Below are 20,313 nucleotides of genomic sequence, written 5' to 3'. Positions count from 1 at the left end.
AATTTCTGAACTAAAATTTTTATTTTCTAAATTTTAATTAGTAATTCTCAATATGAATTCGTATTTTCTCAATTTAAACTTAAAATGGTGTAGTTTATAGACAAGACTATAGACTAGAGTATAGACTAGGCTATAGACTAGATTATATGCTAGATTATAGGCTAGGCTATAGGCTAGACTATATACTAGGATACAGACTAGACTATAGACTAAGCTGTAGACTAGACTATAGACTAGGCTATAGACTAGATTATAGACTAGGCTATAGACTAGACTATAGACTAGGCTATAGCCTAGACTATAAACCAGGCTATAAACTAGATTATAGACTAGTTTATATACTAGGATACAGACTAGACTATAGATTAGACTATAGACTACACCATTTTTAAGTGAAATTGGGAACATTACCCATTAAATTGAGAAAATTCCAAATGAAATTTTAATTTTCAATATGAAATTGAGAAAATTCCGAATAAAATTAAAAATTTTAATTTCAAATTGGGAAAAATACAAATGAAATTGAGAATTTCAAATTAATATTGAGAAAATTCAAATTGATTTTGAGAATTTCCAATTTATATTAAGAAAATTCCAATTGATTTTGAGAATTTTAATTTCAAATTGAGAAAAGTCCAAATGAAATTGAGAATTTCTAATTAAAATAGAGAAAATTCCAATTCAAATTGGGAAAGACAATTTGAAATTAGGAAAATTCCAAATGAAATTGAGAAAAATTCCATTGAAATTTTCAAATGAGAAAATTTCTAATAAAATAGAGAAATTAAAAAAAGTAGAAAAATATGAATGCAGATATATGTATGTAAAAAACAAATTTTATTGTACTCTATGTAAGGAAATAACAATGAAACATAAATATAAAAATTAAACAAAACAAAGTTGAATTGTTTTGCATCGCCCATCTATGTGCAGTTTTATAGCAAATGCTTAGCGATGCTGCCAGTTCAACCCAATCCAATCCTTTATTTGCTGCATCTACTATTCGATGGCGATCGGTATTAGAATAATTTGTATATTTTTTCCTTATAATATGTTCTGAATCTGTAAAGAAAATAGGATTTTATAACATTATTTATTTTAATTGACTTCAAAACTTATCTTCAATTTCTCCTCTGCACAAAGGACAATTGGTTGCGACCATAGTTATACATTTTTTATGAAATAAGTGACGACATGGAATGAGTCGGTTTATTTCATCGCGGGTCATATTTGTTAAACAAATTCCGCAATTATCTTTTAAGGCGCAATTTACATGAAGACTTTTCAGACGTCTGTTTTTTCCAATTCTCTTTTGAGAATCTTCCAAAAAATCATGAACATTTATACGGTGATTTTTTACATGCAACTATGCATGTCTTTTTTTGATGTTTAATTGTATAATCCTTTTTAATTACTTATTCGTAATAAAAATAAAATGAAATTTTTAACATAAAAACCATTTAATTTGATTTAAAAAAATTTAATTACACGCTATAGTATTTTTTTAATGCAAATTTTAATGTTTTCATGTAAAAAAAAGGCATAATTATTTTTTTACATGAGCATAATATCAACAGTACGAATGAGTTTAAAGAGGAATGTCAAAAACAATCATGAAAATCCCAAATCATGTTTGTTTTCTTACCCCCCATTCTTCTCTACCCCGCTCACCATCAATCATCGACAAACATGAAAACAGACGTCTGGGCAAACATGAAAAAAAATCATCGTGTAAATTGGGTGTAACTCAATTTCACCCGTTTTCACTTTTAAGAATGTTACTTACACCCAATTTACACGATGATTTTTTTTCATGTTTGCCCAGACGTCTGTTTTCATGTTTGTCGATGATTGGTGGTGAGCGGGGTATAGAAGAATGGGGGGTAAGAAAACAAACATGATTTGGGATTTTCATGATTGTTTTTGACATTCCTCTTTAAACTCATTCGTACTGTTGATATTATGCTCATGTAAAAAAATAATTATGTCTTTTTTTACATGAAAACATTAAAATTTGCATTAAAAAAATACTATAGCGTGTTATTAAATTTTTTTAAATCAAATTAAATGGTTTTTATGTTAAAAATTTCATTTTATTTTTATTACGAATAAGTAATTAAAAAGGATTATACAATTAAACATCAAAAAAAGACATGCATAGTTGCATGTAAAAAATCACCGTATAAATGTTCATGATTTTTTGGAAGATTCTCAAAAGAGAATTGGAAAAAACAGACGTCTGAAAAGTCTTCATGTAAATTGGGCCTTAATAATAAGAAATTATTTTTTTTGTTGACATGAAGTTAAAAGCCTTCTTGACCAAAAAAAAAAGTAATCCAACATACTTGGATTTAACATTTTTTTTACATACATAGTTAAAGAATTGTAACATAAAAGGTTTTCATTTTCATTTGAAAATTTCTAAATTCTCAATTTCATTTGTAATTTCCCTGATTTCAATTTTTTTCCCCAATTTGAATTGGAATTTTCTATTTTAATTAAAAATTCTCAATTACATTTGGACTTTTCTCAATTTGAAAATAAAATTCTAAAAATCAATTGGAATTTTCTTAATACAAATTGGAAATTCCCAAAATCAATTGGAATTTTCTAAATATTAAAAGCAAATTCTCAATTTTATTTGGAATTTTCTCAATTTTTAGGACTTTCTCAATATGAAATTGAAATTCTTTATTTCATTTGGTATTTTCTCAATATTAATATGAAATTCTCAATTTTATTCGGAATTTTCTCAATTTCATATTGAAAATCACAATTTCATTTTGAATTTTCTCAATATTAAATGAAAATTCCCAATTTCATGTTGAATTTTCCCAATTTCATTTAAAAATGGTGTAGACTATAGACTAGACTATATTATAGAGTAGACTATAGACTAGGCTATTTACTAGACTATAGACTAGGCTACAGACTATACTACAGACTAGACTATAGTCTAGTCTTTAGTCTTGTCTATAGTCTAGTCATTAAAAAATTAAAAATAAAACAAAACATCCTGCTAAATTTATCTAATTTCATTTAAAATTTTATATTTTTATATTCCTTTCAGAGATTCAAATAAATACATATGTATATTAGAAAATAAGCCTATAGATGTTGCTGAAAATAGTTGTGAAGAAATAAATGTTACGACATGTTTTTGCATTTTTTTATTTTGGACAAATTCCTTGTTATGATTATCAGGTGGTTGAGTGAAACAATGGAGTTTAATTCTAACCCAAAGTTAACCTTTATTTAAAAACAATAATTAATAATAAAACAAATAACAAATTAATTTAAAATAGTTACCGCGTATATGACTGTGTGATGTTTACTAGACGACTTAACAATGTACAATAAACATAACAAAATGTAATAGCGGCAAACTATGTATGTATGACAATATAAAAGTATGTATATAAGACAATATAAAAACGACAGTTATAATTTTAGTACAAAGAACATAGAAGTTGCTTATTTGGGGTTGCCAACATCTCTCTTTCTTTTAAGAAGATGATAATCTGGAGTCCATACAGGAGGACGCTTCCTACGATTGGACCTTCGAAGAGCTGGGGAAGCTTCATCTGTTTGAATTACAGGATCTGTTGTTGAATTACTAGTCGTTGCACCTTCTTCTAATGTTGACGTTAACTTTTCTAAAGTTGTCGGTTGACTATTCACGTTTGTTGAACCAGATGGTGAAGTAACTAGAAGTGGATCTTGAACAGGTTGCAATTCATCTGTAGATGTAGTCTGTCCATCAGTGAGTGGTACATATTCAATCTCATTGTCTCTCATATTTTGATCTCTAGGAGGAGTCTGTTGAGCTGTTAAATTGAAATAATCAAATAAAACATCATTAGCTGCTATGTTCTCAGATTCAGAATAACGAGGTCTTAGTTGGTTTGTATGAGACCTAACTGCACGAAATTCAGGAATGTTTTCGATTTCGACTTCGTAATTGACATTTCCGAGTTTTCGTTTGATAATACCTGGGAACCATTCAGATTTATTTAATTTGTATAATTTTGCGTAAACTTTCTGACCAATATTGTATATCCGCTCTTTAGCACCATTACGTTTGTTATATTGTTCTTCCATTTTCTCGTTTCGTTGTAATTGGGATTCTGTTGGCTTTTTAAGTAGATCAAGATTAATCCTTATTTTTCTCCCCACGAACAATTCAGAAGGCGATTTGCCACCAGAGCTAGGATTTGGTGAAGAACGATAACATTTTAAAAATGTTTGTAGATTTTCACTAGAAGTGCCCGTTCCTTCGAGTTTTTTCAAAGCGCGCTTTAAAGTGTCAACGAACCTTTCTGCCTGACCATTTGATTGAGGGTGGTATGGAGCTGTAAATTTGTGTAAAATGCCATTTTCTTGACAAAACTTGGAAAACATGCTGCTGGAGAACTGAGTTCCATTATCACTCACTATTAATTCAGGGTTTCCAAACAATGAAGTGAAATCGCGCATACAATTTATAATTGAATTTGAAGAAATCGATTTAATTTGATAAATTTGTGGCCACTTCGAAAATGAATCTACTATTACGAAATAATAAAAATTATCAACAGGACCGGCTATATCTATATGAACTCTTTCCATAGGTTGTTTTGTTAATGGCCATGAATAAAGTGAAGTTTTTGGTAACGATTTTGCTACTGAAGAGCATTTGGCACAATTCTGTACATACCTTTTAATTTCATCATCCATATGGGGCCAATAAACATAGCTGCGAGCCAGTGCCTTTGTCCTCTCGATACCATGATGACCTTTGTGTAATTCTTTTAGAATGCGTTTTCTAAAACAGCTGGGTATTATAATACGCTCCCCGTACATAACACAATCATCAACAATACTTAAATCTTGTTTTCTCGAAAAATAACACTGAATATCAGAAGATTTTTCATTTGGCCACTTACCAGTTTGTAAGAATTTTATAAGATCTTGGAGATTTGAATCCTTTTTAGTTGCAGCACAAATCATGTTGAATGTTACCGGCAAGGCATTTGTGATATCGTTAATTACCTTTTTGATGTCATCTTCCAATTGAATACAAGCGATGATAGTGTCTTCGTTTGGTTTTGGTACATTGGAAATAAGACGAGATAAAATATCAGCTGCTCCGAATTCATGAGTTGAAATGTATTGCAATGTAATTTTTCTCAGCTGGAGTGAGAGACCTTGACGCATGATAAATTGCTTTTTCGCTGCCATCAGGAAAAACATGACAGATATATGCACCCAGTCCAACGTTTGAGGCGTCAGCTGCTACTTTGATAGGAAGCTTTGGATCAAAGTGAGTAAGCAACAAATCAGATGACAGAAGCTGTTTAAACCGCTCAAAACTGCGTTGACATGATGATGACCAATTCCATGCTGTGTTTTTCTTGAGTAAATTATCCAAAGGATCTCTAAGCTTTCTCATTTCATGTAGAAATTTACCGTAGTAGTTAATTGCTCCTAGAAAAGACCGCAATTCACTAATATTCTTGGGAGGCGAAAATTGTAAAATTTTTTTAATTTTATTTTTATCTGGATAAACGCCTTTTTTTTCAAAATGGTAACCAAGGTATGTACACGAAGTTTTAAAAAATTTGCATTTTTCAAAATTCACTGTAATGTTGTATTTTTTTAAACGTTCAAATACCTGTTTTACAGCTGCTATATTTTCTTCGCGTGTTGGTGTGGCTACAATAACATCGTCCAGATAAGGAAAAACGCCTTTAATACCAGAAATAATTGATTCCATACACTGTTGAAAAGCACCAGGAGCCGATCTCACACCTGGGGCAAGCCGATTAAAAGTGTACAAGCCACGATGAGTGTTAATAACTAGTAGTTTTTTCGTGTCATCGTCGACTTCTATTTGCATGTAGGCATTATTTAAATCAATTATTGAAAATATTGAACAGTTGTTAAAATTTATAAAAATTTCATCTGGAAGAGGTAGTGGAAACGTGTGAGGTTCTAGCTGATCATTTAGTCCAGTGGAGTAATCCCCACAAATACGTAGATTACCAGAAGCCTTTTTCACCACCACAATGGGTGCAGCCCATTCAGAAAAATTTATTGGTGAAATGATACCTTCCCGTTCAAGTTTTTGAATTTCACTGTCTAGTTGATCTTTTGCTGCATACGCTACTTGCCTTTTAGGACGAAAAACAGGAACAGCTTGTGGTTTAAGTTGTAGGTGAACTTTAAAATGAGTGCAGTGTCCAATTTCATTCCTAAAAACTTCTGGGTATGTTTTACGCAATTCAGATTCTGTGAGTGTGTTGTTAACTTGAAGTTGTTTACACGATGTATAAGAATCAATGGGTTGGTTCCACAATTTAAATTGTTCCATTAAGTCAGAACCGAAAAGATTTAAATCAGGAAGTGATGATACCAAAATGTTGCATGTTTGGTTTTGATTATTGATAACCACTGTACACTGAAACAGACCTATTATGTTAATTTCATTTGTAGAAGCATCTCTTGGCTTGTGCTGAGAAATTTCTAAAGTTGGTTTACCAATTTTAACCCAGTTCTTCTTTGAGATGATCGTGACATCCGAACCAGTATCATGTTGAAGAGAGAGATTTACATTGTTAATTTGTAATGAAATGTATCGTCTATTTTGACATGCTGCTGTGGTTGCATATACGCTTTTTATTGTTTTACGCGTTTTCTTGAAATTACTTTTATTTTGATGTTGCTGATTATTTTTGTTTATATTTGGCTTTTTATCTGGAAAGCATGAGCAAAATCCTTCCTTATGTCCAACTTTACCACACTGTGAGCATTTGTGTGTTGTATAACCACAATCACGGACAAAATGCATATTTCCACATTGCCAGCACGGTCGCCTTGGCTTTAGGTCTTTATTAGCATTCTGTGGTGTACGTTGCTTGGAACTATGAACTGAGTTGACATTTGGATTTTCATTTGTTGAAACATCGCGTTTAAGACTGTTGATACGTTCCACTTCAGCGACTAAATTATCCAAATTCAATTGATTTTGCTCCGTTTCAGACTCTAGTAGAGTCAAAAGTCTCGCTTTATATTCTTGATCCTTATGCGATGACAATCCATTTACAAATATAAGGCATTTAAAATTATCCGCAGTGCATTTATTTATTAAAAAATTTTCACAATGGCGATTTACTTTGGCTGCGTAACTGATTATGTCTTCGTCTTCTTTTTTTACATTTGTTATACATTTTACACGAGTACTGAATAGACTCTCTTTCCTTCCAAAAAGTTTTTTCAAGATGTCCACTGTTTGTTGGAATGTGACGTCACGAGGTTGTTTTGGAAGTAAGTAGTCTTTGTATTTGTTAAAAACGCCATTACTAACCTTTCTCAACAATAACCTCACTTTTGCAGCATCATCAAGTTGATCTGCATCAACCTGGAAAACATCTTCATAGCGCTCGTACCAAGTGCCGAAAATCTGGTTTTCTTCAGGTTCGTAGGTAAACTCACGTATATTTTTCGATAAAATGTCCATCAAGGCTTCTGGGGCAGTTACACTTGCAGAAGGTGTTGTTGACCCACTTACATTACTTGCCGTTGATCCTTGTGTAGCAATAATCAGTCTTTCCATTAGTTGGTGTTGTTTTTCCATAGCCTCTTGTTGACGCGCTAGGAGTTGTCCAACCACTTGTTCCAAAGAAGTCATTGTGTTTATTAATTTCACTCGCAACAAAAAAAAATAAAACGATCGTGTTTTTTTTTTATATTGCAATGTCGTTGCAATTTTTTTTTATGTTTAAAATCCTCGTCGCCAATTGTTATGATTATCAGGTGGTTGAGTGAAACAATGGAGTTTAATTCTAACCCAAAGTTAACCTTTATTTAAAAACAATAATTAATAATAAAACAAATAACAAATTAATTTAAAATAGTTACCGCGTATATGACTGTGTGATGTTTACTAGACGACTTAACAATGTACAATAAACATAACAAAATGTAATAGCGGCAAACTATGTATGTATGACAATATAAAAGTATGTATATAAGACAATATAAAAACGACAGTTATAATTTTAGTACAAAGAACATAGGAGTTGCTTATTTGGGGTTGCCAACATTCCTATTATATATTTGTAAATATTTTAGCATGTTCTCAGGAGTTTGATAAATGGAAGCATTACTCCCCAAAAATGCTAAAAACTAAAAGACATAAAGCATTAGAAACGAAAGAGAAGCAAACAACTAAAGGTGTCTGCTGGTCCGATGTTGCCAAAAAATTGAAAAAATAATTTGAAAATGGAAATTATGCAAGAGGAATGGACACTGAAAAAGAAAAAAAATTAAATGGAAATCGGTGTATTGCAACAAAGAGTGGAGTTGAATAGTTTAGAAATTCAAGAAAAATTAAATAATCAGAAAAAAAAACATCCCAAAGAATTTTAAATAATCATATAGATCTCGTTTGAGAATTTTTTTTATATTATTAATTATTTTTTTTTCTATTAATTGAATTTTTGCTGTATGTTATTTTGTCGTGTTAAAACGAGGTGTAAGTGTATTTCAAAATTTTTTATTAAACACCTATAGTGTTTTTTTGTTATTAACTTCATAATATGAACCTATGAACGTAGATAATAATTAAATGAATTGTTATTTAGTTTTTTATTAATGTAATTTTTTGTTTGGTAACATATTTTATAACTTTTAGATTATTTTTTTAACATAATCATTTATAAGTTTTCGTCGAATTTGATTTTTACTATCATTATTGGGACCATTGTTGTTTCGAGCCGATAGTACACAATTTACCGCTTCCTCAACTTTATCTGTTACACTTGGCACTTGTTGTTCGTTGTTAATATAGCAAATATTATTTAGAACAGCTGTTGCAACAATGATACTCTGAACTTTATCAAATTTTAAACGTATGTCTAATGATAAAATTGGAAATCTTCTTTTCCATATCCCATAGCTTCTTTCGACATAGCTACGTGTTCTTATTTGGATAGCCCTCGCCCATCAAAAAATCTCGAGTAGATTTTTGAATTTCTAAAAATATTGGAATCATGATCAGATCCTTGCCAACTAGCTACAATATTGGTAATTTTTAAATTTGCATCACAGGTTGTTTGCACATTTAACGATAAGAATCCTATAAATTTACCTCCTTAAAAGGTATACCTACCTGAAATGCTTAAAAAAAACTGTTCCTCGGGACACTCTAATTGACATACAGTGCTGTGCAAAATAATAGACTTATTGTTATTTGTTTAAAATATTTCATAATGTGGAAGTTTTAATTATTTACTCAAAAACTACACTGTTTTTACTAAAACTTTAATGAACGTAAAAAATTGCAAAAGATCATTTTTCTATTGTTCAAAATAATAGACTTTTTGAAACTTCTTTAAGAGAATATTTTTATTTCATGAAATAACAAAACAAAATTACTTTTTTTATTCATATTATAGAAATTCAGAACCAAGGTGCTCATCATTAAAACGCATAGAATACTTCTCACTAACGAGAACTATCCGGTTTTCTGGACCAGTTTTTTGCTTCGGAGTTTTATTTCGAACGTTAAAAAAATATAAAATTTATAGACGACCACCGATTTTCTGAGGGAAATCTATAGGAATTTAGGTTTATATTGATCCTCATAAAATTTAGTTTACGGCTTAAGTTCATTTATTGCTTATTTATGACTATTAAGTGCGATACTAATATATATAAGATTTATAAAAACAACTTTTTGAAATGGGTCTTATATGGGCATTGGGTCAAATGTGGTCCGATTTAAAAAAAAAACTGTACAGAATTATTTGTAGAGCCTTAAAACATACTCCTGACTAATTGTATAATGATTGCTGCATAATCGAGGAGCTTACGAGTATTTTAGCGGGGCTATGTGGCTTAAAGCAACTAATCACCATCTTTCTTGGACCATAAAGTGCTATATACCAATTTTTTCCCAGATATCTTTAAGCTTCAGATCTGTAATTTAACATTAATCAATTCTGGAGGTGGTTTTGAGTCTATTGGAGTCCTTTAAGCTTAGTTAAGTACTATTATTTTTGATTTTTACTAACGTTACCTGACTCACATAATATAAATTGTAATGACATAGGGCATAAAATTCAAAATAATTCCTGATTTTTCCAGTTGAGGATAAAAAATAATCTTTTTATATTCGTGTAAAAGTGAAAAATAATGAATACATGTATTTATTTGATAGACTTATTGCATTTCACCTTGCTTTAAAACCGGTAAAACTTTTTTGTTTTTAAAGTAAAAAAATCTAATATCCCGAAACCCGATTTTTGAAAATAGTTAAAGAATCGAAATTATCTAGGATTGTTTCTATTAATTATATTTTTTTTTACGAAAATTGCCTTCTATTGGTATTTAATTTCATACAGGAAGTAACATTTTAAAATAAGTCTATTGCACAGTTAAAATTACATCTTTTTCTGAAAAGATAAAGAATACCACTAAAACAGGAAAATACATTTTTTTATAATAACCACCATTTTTAGTACTGACAATACCAAAAACGATGGCACCTAAATATTTTTAAAATTATAATTTTTACGAGAGATATGTATATCAAAACAAATATATTTCCTTTTTAACAGCCTATTATTTTGCACAGCACTGTATATATAAATTTAGGAATAATATAAAATTTTCTTTTTAATACCGGGTTAAGAAATTTTTATTGGGTGCAGACCATTGCCGCTATAACTTTTAGGAACTTGACAAGTTGTAAAAATTCCTGTTTAGCTTGTTGAAGTTCCTTTTCCGACAGTGGAAATCTTATAAAATTGTCCTTTAAAAAAACTATATATATAATGCGAGTCACCACTTTCGATATTGTTGATTTTGATACGATTTAAGTAGCCAATCGTCATCAGCATTCCACCGGTGGCGTACAATTTGAGTGTTATTAATAATAACATTTGTTCAGCAGATATTTTCTGCTCAAAATAACAATAAGGGTTTTCATTTAAACGTTCAAAACCCTCGTAAACTGTGCAACCTGTGCATGTTTCCATTCTCGCAATTGAATTGTATGGAAATTGATTTGCCCAACCCTTATAAGTTTGAGCGATTATTTAGACTGGCAAACTTGAGCAAACTCATTGTGCATTTCATAAATCCGTTCACTATTGTTCACTTTTGAATTTATGGACTTAAATATTCACATTTTATACATATTTTGTACAATTGTTTGTTAAAATAATTTATTTTTTTGATTTCGTTTGACATTGTTTTAAAATGTTTATAAATATTGTAATTGAACAAAATTTGAACAGGGGTTTCATGAAACACTTGCACAAATCGTAAACTTATGCGTTTAAATGAAAACCCTTAATATATTCGTTTTTTGGTATTGTATAAAATTTGTTGTGTTGAATTTTATATAGAACCTAGGTACATATGTATTTAAAATCTATATATATATAAAAATTAATGTGTGTTTATTTGTTTGTTTGTGGGTTTGTTTGAAGTCTATAGACTGCTAAACGGCTAGACCGATTTTCTTGAAATTTTCACAGTGTCTTCCTGTATGTCTGGAAGGAACTATAGGCTACCCCTTATTTAAAAATTTCAAGTGGGCGAGGTGCCACGCCCACATACAAAATCAATATTAAAAGTAGCATATCTCAGAAACGGCAACAGCTAGACACCTCAAATTTTTTAATGACAACTTGGACAGATATATGAACATATGGGCGGCCTAGATATAGTGGGCGTGTCACCTCCTATATACAGATAATCTTAAATTAGTATATCTGAGAAAATATAACAGCTAGAGTCCTAATTTTTTTCGGAGCCACTTTAGTATCAACATGAATATTTAGGACAAAAAATGGACGGACTAGCAATAGGGGGCGTGGCACATCCCATATGAATTAAATAGAAATATTCGTTTATCTGGGAAACTATTAGAGCTAAAATCTTAAAATTTTGCATTAAGAACCTTAACATCCATGTGAACATGTGGGGGAAAACGGACGGACTTTCATTAGGGGAGCTTGGCACCTCCCATAAGAATTAAATGAAAAAATTCGTATATCTGAGAAACTATTAGAGCTTAAATCCTTAAATTTTTCACGAACAACTTTTGCACCCATGTGAATATTTGGGTAATAAATTGGAGGACTAGCAATAGGGGGTTGGCACCTCCCATATGAATTAAACAGAACATTTCGTTTATCTGGGAAACAATTAGGGCTATAATCTTTATATTTTGCAAAAAGAATTTTAACGTCCACGTGAAATTTACGGAGAAAAATGGGCGAACTTTCATTAGGAGGTCTTGGAACCTCTCATATGAATTAAATACAAAAAATTGTATAAGTATCTGTATTGTATAAGTAGGGCGCGTGATACCTGCCATATGAATTGAATAGAAAAATTCGCATGTCTGGGTTGTTATTAGAGCTACAATCTTCAAATTTTGGACGAAGAACTTTGACAACCATGTGAATATTTCGGTTAAAAATTGGCGGACTAGCATTAGGGGTGGGGTACCTCCCATATGAATTAAATACAGAAATTCGTATTTGTGGGAAACTATAGGAGCTAGAGTCCTCAAATTTTCACGAAGAACTTTGAAAAATAGCGGACTTTCAATAGGGGCTTGGCATCTTCTATACGATATAAATATAGAAATTCGTATATTTGGGAAACTATTAGATTATTCAAGTTTTTCATAGGTGACATTAAAATCAAAATTGATGTTTGGAAAAAATTGGCGAACTTGCAATAGTTGGCGAGGCATATCCCATATGAAGTAAATATAAAAAAATGTATAGGGAAACCATTACAGCTAGAATCTTTAAAAATCGTGAAGTGGGTCTTTTATATATATTGTTTTTAGGGTAGCAAATCACACTGGGTGTAGCTAGTACTTATTATACAAATTTTACAAATATCAACCGGGTTTATAAAGATAAGAAAGAAGCTTACGTTCTGAACATATTTTAAAATTCATGAACATTTTAAAATAATTTTTAACTTAAAAAATTTAAACATGTACGAAGTTGACCTCAAATGAAAAAACGTATATTGTTATGGATCCTTATAATTTAAAGATTATTATTTTAACAATTTTAAAAAATGCTTTGAAATTGATCAGAAAATATTTAAAAGTTAGTATTTTTTAAGGTTTTAAAATAAGAATATAATTTCAGAAATTTTAAATGCTATAAATTTATATATACAAATATGAATTAATTAAATATAAATAAATTTATAATTTCTAATTTCACCAGTATTGAGAAAATGGCGATAAATATTTAAGACTATTTTTTTTTTAATTTTGTATTTATGTTTGTTAAATATAGTTGTAGTATATAGTATAATTGATATATAATATTTGTGGAATACTAATTCTACAGTCGTATAGTACTGACCATAGTTATATTTAATTATTGTTTTAATTAACTTAGTTTAAAGCTTTATTTAGTACAATTTAAAGTTTTTTTTTAATAAGTCTTGTTTTATGAGAATTTTGTAAATTGAAAAATGAAATATAATTAATTTTGGTATTGTGTCAATATAACCCAATTTGGGTCAAGTAGTAAGTAGCAAATCGCCTGAAAAGTTCTAACATTTATCTGTGACAATAGCAGAACATTTTCAGGGCATAGTCATCGATGCAATAACTTTGACTGCTGTAGAGATTAATGCGACTTATAGTGCCTGTCAATGCAGTGCTATAGCTAGACATTCTGACGGTTGATTCAAAGAGACCAAGACCGGGCTTTGTTTGCAGACGTAATGTTATATCAATTGAATAATCACTGATCCCCAATTCTTTAACGATTTTGTGATGGGGCGCAGCTACGGTAGCATATGTTATTGAGTTCAAGTATAAAACACGACACTGAGGATGATCTTTGAGACGATCGTTTATTAATTTGACAATGTAACGGGCAGCTTTTTGTACTCGACCATCATTGGTGGGTAATTCTTGGTGCTGATGACAACTGCACCAATGCGAGGCAATGTAGGCATTTTCGCAAGTGCGGCTTTTTGGAATCGGCAAAAAGAGGCTAATACTTCGTGGCATACTTGTATCAGGATCGTTCAGTTCAGCGCTGCGTTTGATTAATTGTTTGGCACTTAACTTGCGCAAGTCAAGCAGATCCAACATTGTAGCATGAAGATCGTAAGGCGTTGATAAACGTTTTGCATTAGCTTCCAAATTGCTGACTGCTTCTGGGTACTTCTGTTTAAACCACGGCGGATAGAGTGCTATAAGAAGTGGAAGTCGCTCTTCCATCATGCCCTGGTAGGTCTTGCGAAACGATCCCCACCTTATGCCATGATCACTCATAAGAAATATAATTGTGCGATTGAGTATTCCATGTGTGTCAAAGTTTTCCAAGAGATGTTTTATGTCTTCATCGAATAACATTGGCATATTGAAAAGGTCATGAGTCATTGCAACCGTCCAAAAGAAAGCAAAAAAGTTTTCATGCTTCATCACCGGTATTAGTTTACGAATATACTCGAGCAAAACATCGGCTGTCCGGCGTCCACCCATACAGAGAGCGACATTTAAACGCTTCTCGTAGCTGATGTGTCGTTCCATCTCGAGAAGTACAGGCCGAAGGTAGTAATCTGTGGGGGCCTTTTTGAATCCAGAATGTCGCCAGTTGAAAAGACTCAAAGCACCAACATCTTCGGCGTAGACTGTTTTGAAACCAGCTTCTTTGTAGCGTTTCCATATTAGTGAGCAGTTATCATAAAGACTACTAGAAAATTTAGGAGGTGGACCTAGGCATGAAATGGCCACCTCATCCTCGTCAAAACCTGTTAAAACTGGCATAAGATTGGGGTAAGTATTATCGCCCACTTTGTTGTAGCCCCAGAATTCAATGTAGTTCAGTTTGTTGTGTATATATGATGCACTAGAACGCATTTGTCGCAAGAAATTCAAATGTGATACACTGTCCATTCCCAAGATCATAACCGACAGACGATTATCACTACTTTGGGTTGTAGTATGATTATTAATTTTAATGCGTGAGGAATTTGACCCAGATGAGCTCTTGGTGAAGTCATCCTCGTCCAATAACAATTCGTCTCTATTAGTACTGCTTAATATGGCATTTAAGGAAACATTTTCAGTGACAAAGAAATGAAAATCCTTATAGATAATGTTTTCTTCGTTATTTTTCGGCCAGCACTCGACCATTAGGAATTCAATGCCCGGCTTTATACTAACATGTGCATTGTAACCTAGTTGAAACGGAACCGGTTCTAAATATTGATTGTGTTGATCATTTATTCTTCGTATTTCGGTATAATTACAATACAAATCCGACAAGTCTCGTATTTCGTAGGTGTCATAGATTTCCTTTTCATTCATGTTCAACATGAGAACTGCACCACCAACATCACTGGTGCGCATTAAAGCTTTTTTGCACGAAAAATTTCTTGGCTTATACATGAATTGAATTATATTGTCATCGGTGACAGGAAAGTAAGGCATGCGGCATCCAGGCAAATCAATAAAATATGCCTGGCTTATATTGTAGTCGGCATCGATGCGGGCGATAAATTCAAAGCGGTCCCTTAAATGTATTAATTTCGTTTTCAAATTAAAATCTATAAAAATATAAGAGAAGAAACAGATGCATAGAACCACTATGATTATTTTCTTGAAGTGTTTTCGTTTCTTTGTCATATTGTAGTAGCGATAGTAAAATTGTAAATCACGTTTCGTCATATATCGTGGATCCAAAAGATATTTTCCTCTGAAAAAATAATAAAATACATATGTATTTAGAAAAGATAATGGGTTAGTTAAAAAAAGTATTTAATGCTATGAATTTTACAATAATTTAAAATTGTTAAAAAATTATACTGTGATACAAAAGTGAAGATAAATAAAATGCAGAGGTACTCATATACTAATTCCATTTCGTTATAGTCCATAGAGAACAAATATATTTTTAGTTTTTATGAGCAAATCTACATTATGGAAAAGGGCATGGCTTTTAATAAATAACCCAACAGTCCGGGCGGATAGTCCCGAACTATCTATTTACCTAATTTGGGCAACGAACGTTTGGTTCATCCCACAGTGCCAGTTCTTCTTACCAAAAGTGCCCCACTGGGCACATTATATCACAACGACCACCTTCAAGAAAGGTGAAATTCTTATCCATTTAAATTTTGAGAATAGGTTAAGATCGTTTTGACCTTAATGGTAATTTAAGACCAGAATACCGACAGGAGATGATTGGGCCGCGAACACAGTCCTAAGGGATGACGTGATCTCAATCTACACTGATGGTTCGAGGACAGAATTTTCTCCAAAAAACTAGATCTTCTGTTGTATCTTCAACTATCTGTCAATTTGCACGGTCTTGCGGGCAGACATATATGACATCGATACAGCAGCGAGAAGAATCCGGGAACTGAATCTCGAAAATTCGACCATACATATCTACTTGGACAGCCTTACATCACTCAAGTCTCTTAACTCCAGCGTTATTAAGTCGAAATGTCTTCTCAATTGTATTCAATCATTGGCACAACTGACACAGCAAGTTGAGTTGCTATGGGTTCCAGGACATGAGGGCATCCGGGGAAATAAAATATCTGATGAATGCACAATCGAAGGATTGTCCTTAGACTCAACCCTTGCGCAAAAGGATATTCACACTCCCCTGGTGACCTTATCGAAATTGATGGATGACTGGGATTTGAGTGAGACTGAACTCAGGTGGTCAGATATCACCACTTGCAGAATATCGAGACTGCTCTGGCACATTCTGACAAAGTATAGAACTAAGACTCTCTTGACTTTTAATAAGAACTCGATTAGGCTTCTCAAGGGTACTGGGCACTGTATGATTGGACATACATATGTATGACGGAATGTATGGGCTATCCACGTTATAGCTACTGTAGAAGTTGTTTGGATGAGGAAGAAGAGGAATTGGTACAAAGCCTTCTATGTGACTGCCAAGCCTTACAGGAGCACATACTACTCTACCTTGGTAGAACTCTTTTTTCTATGATCTGGACTGTCTCACGGTCATACCGAAATAAAAGCGTTGCGTTACTTGTAATTTGTTTTTGTTTTCAACGAATTTGTATGGAACTCAACGCTTTAATTTAGGTATGGCCGTCAGAAATGCATCACTAGTAAATATGATCGGTTTTATTAGAAATATCGTTTGGTTCTCACGGGGACCGCAGGAAACACATAGTCAACGAAATTAGGGAGAGAATCAATTCTCCTTTATGTAAAAACTCTCAACATAAAGGAATGATAATTCTAAGGGTATCACAAAAAATAACATCAGAAAAATCGTCTTATAATTGATACATATTATTATTTTCCGTTCATAAACGGATAAATAATAATTGGCTTGAAATCTTTGCATCTCTAAGCTAATTTGTTCAATATTTATCCTGTTTAATAAATAAAGAACATTTTTTCTTATAAGATTACAAATATTCAGTGTCAATACAAAATTTTATTTGCATTTTTGTGACTTTAGAATCCTTTTTCATGAACACAAACATGTAAAACATACATACATATGTACATACAATCCTTAAAGTAAACACAGGAACTAAAAAAGACACGCATACACTCATTCACACATACATACAAATAATTACGAAATGGATTTTGTACTCTAAACATACTCATAACTCAGGTTGAGTTCACCATTTCCACTTTTACGTTTCACATACAAACGCATTTTTTAACAGTTTTACTAGAACTTGTTATGTTGTTGTAAGTTTAATTATGGCGCCGTGAATGCGTTTAATCATAAATGTTTAATTTTTGTTTATTTCAACTTTATTAAATTAATTTATTTTATTCATTTTTAATTTGTTCAATACGACACTGACTTAGTGAAAATTTTGTATGTTTTTTTTAAATTTTTTTTTTTTGACAGATGCTGTGAAAATTTAGCGCATGCGTTATAATGTCTGTCATATGGATGCTGTAGCCAGAATTTTAAATATATCAATTCAATTCAAAACCTTTCGTACTATTGCCACTAAAGTCACAATTTGACTTTACATAAGCATTTTTTTTATATTTCTTTCCATATAGGTTCCTTTATGGCACCAGTTATATCAAGTGCCAGGTTTAGTAAATATTTATCTGTGTATGCGTGTCCTTTTTAGTTCCTGTGTTTACTTTAAGGATAAATATTTATCCCTTTCTTTCCTTTTCGGTTCCTCTCTTGCACTCATTATACCAAGTGGAAATGAGAGTTAATTAGGAGTTTCATGGTCCATCCATACCATGTTCGACTCATCGGCAAATACGATTCTCCTCGTCTTAGAAGAGATTAAAAAAAGAGTCTTAATATGGTATTGTGGAGCAATTCTTCTTCCTCTGTGCCCCAGATAACGGATTTTGGTGGGGTATAGACTTGGTAATGATGTCGCCCACATGTTGAGGTTGTTTGAAGGTAAGGTACCCCCTTCTATAGTAGTCATTGGCTCACAATCGCAGGATGACGACGACACATGACTAGCGAGTAGATCAACACATGCCGCTGGTGCACAGTGGATTGTTTTCATTCAAATTGGGAAGAGGGATGTATTTTATATAAAGGTTAGTTATGCTGAATTTCATCGCGATACTAATGGTGATAAGCAAATTTTTGGACGTTTAAGATATTTTTTAAAGGGGGGTTTGTATGGGGGCTAGGGTCAAACGACGGCCGATCATTATATAAAACATAATTCTGCCAATTATTGATAAGATAGTAGTATATTTGACGTAGTTATGTGTTAAAAACCCAAAATCAGAAGGTCAGGTTGTATGGGGGCTAAGTGAAATAATGGACCGATTTAAACCATTTTCAATAGGCAATCTTCCTTGTGCAGAAAAACTCAAAATATCTTGAAAATTGTGGCCTGTAGCACAAGGTGCAAGTATATCTTGAAAATAAATAATCTTAAGGCAGAAGAAATTGTACACGAAATGCATTAAAAATCCTTAATTTTACATCATGATGACCCTGTTTTTATGGAGAAGAAATATGGTGATGATGATGTTCCTACTAACAATGAAATTACATTACAAATAACATACCTTGCTAGAATAGTGTCACAAAGTATATAGTGGTGTCACCTTTGACGTTTAAAAAAGTCTAAAATCAGATGTTGTCTAGTTTTTGTGAAACTTGTGCATGAAGAGATATACATACATATCTATGTATATATAAAAATGAAAGTGTGTATGTATGTATGTTTGTTTGTTTGTGCTTTATAGACTGCTAAACGGCTGGACCGATTTTCCTGAAATTTTCACAGTTTCTTCCTGTTTGTCTGGAAGGAACTATAGGCTACTTTTTATGTTGAAATTTCATGTGGGCGACGTGCCACGCCCATATTAAGAAAATATTAAATTAGTATATCTGAGATAATATAATAGTTAGAGTCTTCAAATTTTGTCGGGGCAACTTTAGTATCAATATAATTATTTAAGATAAACAGTGGGTGGATTAGCATTAGGGGGCGTGGCACCTCCCATATAAATACAAAAATTCGTTTATCTTAGAAACTATTATAGTTAGAATATTAAAAATTTGCACGAGTAACTTTAACATCCATGTAAACATTTTGGGAAATAAATTGGCGGACTACCCATGAGGGGAGCAGTACCTCCCATATTAATAAAACACAAAAATTGGTTTTTCTGGGAAACTAATAGAACTAAATTCTTCAAATTTTGTACTAAGAACTTAAATATTCATCTGAACATTTTGGAGAAAAAAGAGCGGACTTTCAATGGGGGGCTTGGCACCTCACATATGAATTAAATACAAAATTTCGCTTATCTGGGAAACTAATAGAACAAGATTCTTCAAATATTGCAAGAAGAACTTTATTATACATATGAACATTTTGGAGAAAAAAAGGGCGGACTTTCATCTGGGGGCTGTGAGTTCCCATATGAATTAAATAGAAAAATTCGTATATCTGAGAAACTAGCTAGAATCTTCAAATTCTACATGAAGATCTTTGACATTAATGTGAACATTTAGAGAATAACGGGCGGACTTTCAATGGGGTCTTGGCACCCCCTATATGAATTAAATACAAAATTTCGTATATCTGGGAAAATATTAGATTTTTTTTTTACTTTGTCATCGATTACATTAAAATCTTAATTAACGTTCGGAAAAAATGCATCTCTGGAAAACATTACAGTTAGAATCTTCAAAATTATTAAGAAGATTTTTCATTTATATTGCTTTTAGGGTAGCAAAGCACACTGGGTATAGCTAGTGTATGTATAAACTACAGCTAAAAAATTAGTGTGAAACTTGTGTTGAAAGAGAT

The 20,313-nt window shown here is 32.0% G+C and overlaps 3 protein-coding genes across 5 annotated transcripts; all 3 read right to left on the bottom strand.

The window, feature by feature from the left end:
* Positions 1 to 3,474: 3,474 nt before the first annotated feature.
* On the bottom strand, positions 3,475 to 4,989 carry LOC119603427 (uncharacterized protein K02A2.6-like). The gene has a single exon (XM_037955462.1). It carries the CDS (start codon positions 4,987 to 4,989, stop codon positions 3,475 to 3,477), a length of 1,515 nt encoding a protein of 504 aa, XP_037811390.1.
* Positions 4,990 to 5,134: 145 nt separating this feature from the next.
* LOC119603022 (uncharacterized protein K02A2.6-like) lies at positions 5,135 to 8,250 on the bottom strand. Of its 2 annotated transcripts, XM_037954887.1 has the most exons (3): positions 7,900 to 8,250; positions 5,654 to 7,839; positions 5,208 to 5,550 (listed from the first exon to the last, which is right to left on the bottom strand). In XM_037954887.1, the coding sequence occupies exons 2-3, from the start codon at positions 7,667 to 7,669 to the stop codon at positions 5,467 to 5,469; spliced, it is 2,100 nt and encodes a 699-aa protein (XP_037810815.1). In that variant the 5' UTR covers positions 7,670 to 7,839; positions 7,900 to 8,250; the 3' UTR covers positions 5,208 to 5,466. The 2 variants fall into 2 exon arrangements, with proteins under 2 accessions (XP_037810807.1, XP_037810815.1); XM_037954879.1 differs by having other exon boundaries at positions 5,135 to 7,839.
* A 5,060-nt stretch (positions 8,251 to 13,310) lies between these two features.
* Positions 13,311 to 17,868, bottom strand: LOC119603005. Of its 2 annotated transcripts, none has more exons than XM_037954868.1 (2): positions 17,539 to 17,868; positions 13,311 to 15,740 (listed from the first exon to the last, which is right to left on the bottom strand). In XM_037954868.1, exon 2 carries the CDS (start codon positions 15,710 to 15,712, stop codon positions 13,589 to 13,591), a length of 2,124 nt encoding a protein of 707 aa, XP_037810796.1. In that variant the 5' UTR covers positions 15,713 to 15,740; positions 17,539 to 17,868; the 3' UTR covers positions 13,311 to 13,588. The 2 variants fall into 2 exon arrangements, with proteins under 2 accessions (XP_037810796.1, XP_037810788.1); XM_037954860.1 differs by having other exon boundaries at positions 17,650 to 17,868.
* Between the last annotated feature and the right edge of the window lie 2,445 nt (positions 17,869 to 20,313).

Source organism: Lucilia sericata, unplaced genomic scaffold (assembly GCF_015586225.1).
Source record: "Lucilia sericata isolate MDLA Ls3-8-SP2 unplaced genomic scaffold, ASM1558622v1 Contig000009F_arrow, whole genome shotgun sequence".
Classification (NCBI taxonomy): Eukaryota; Metazoa; Arthropoda; class Insecta; order Diptera; family Calliphoridae; genus Lucilia; species Lucilia sericata.
Note: the sequence above shows the minus strand (reverse complement) of the source record. Positions and strands in the feature narration are given on the sequence as shown.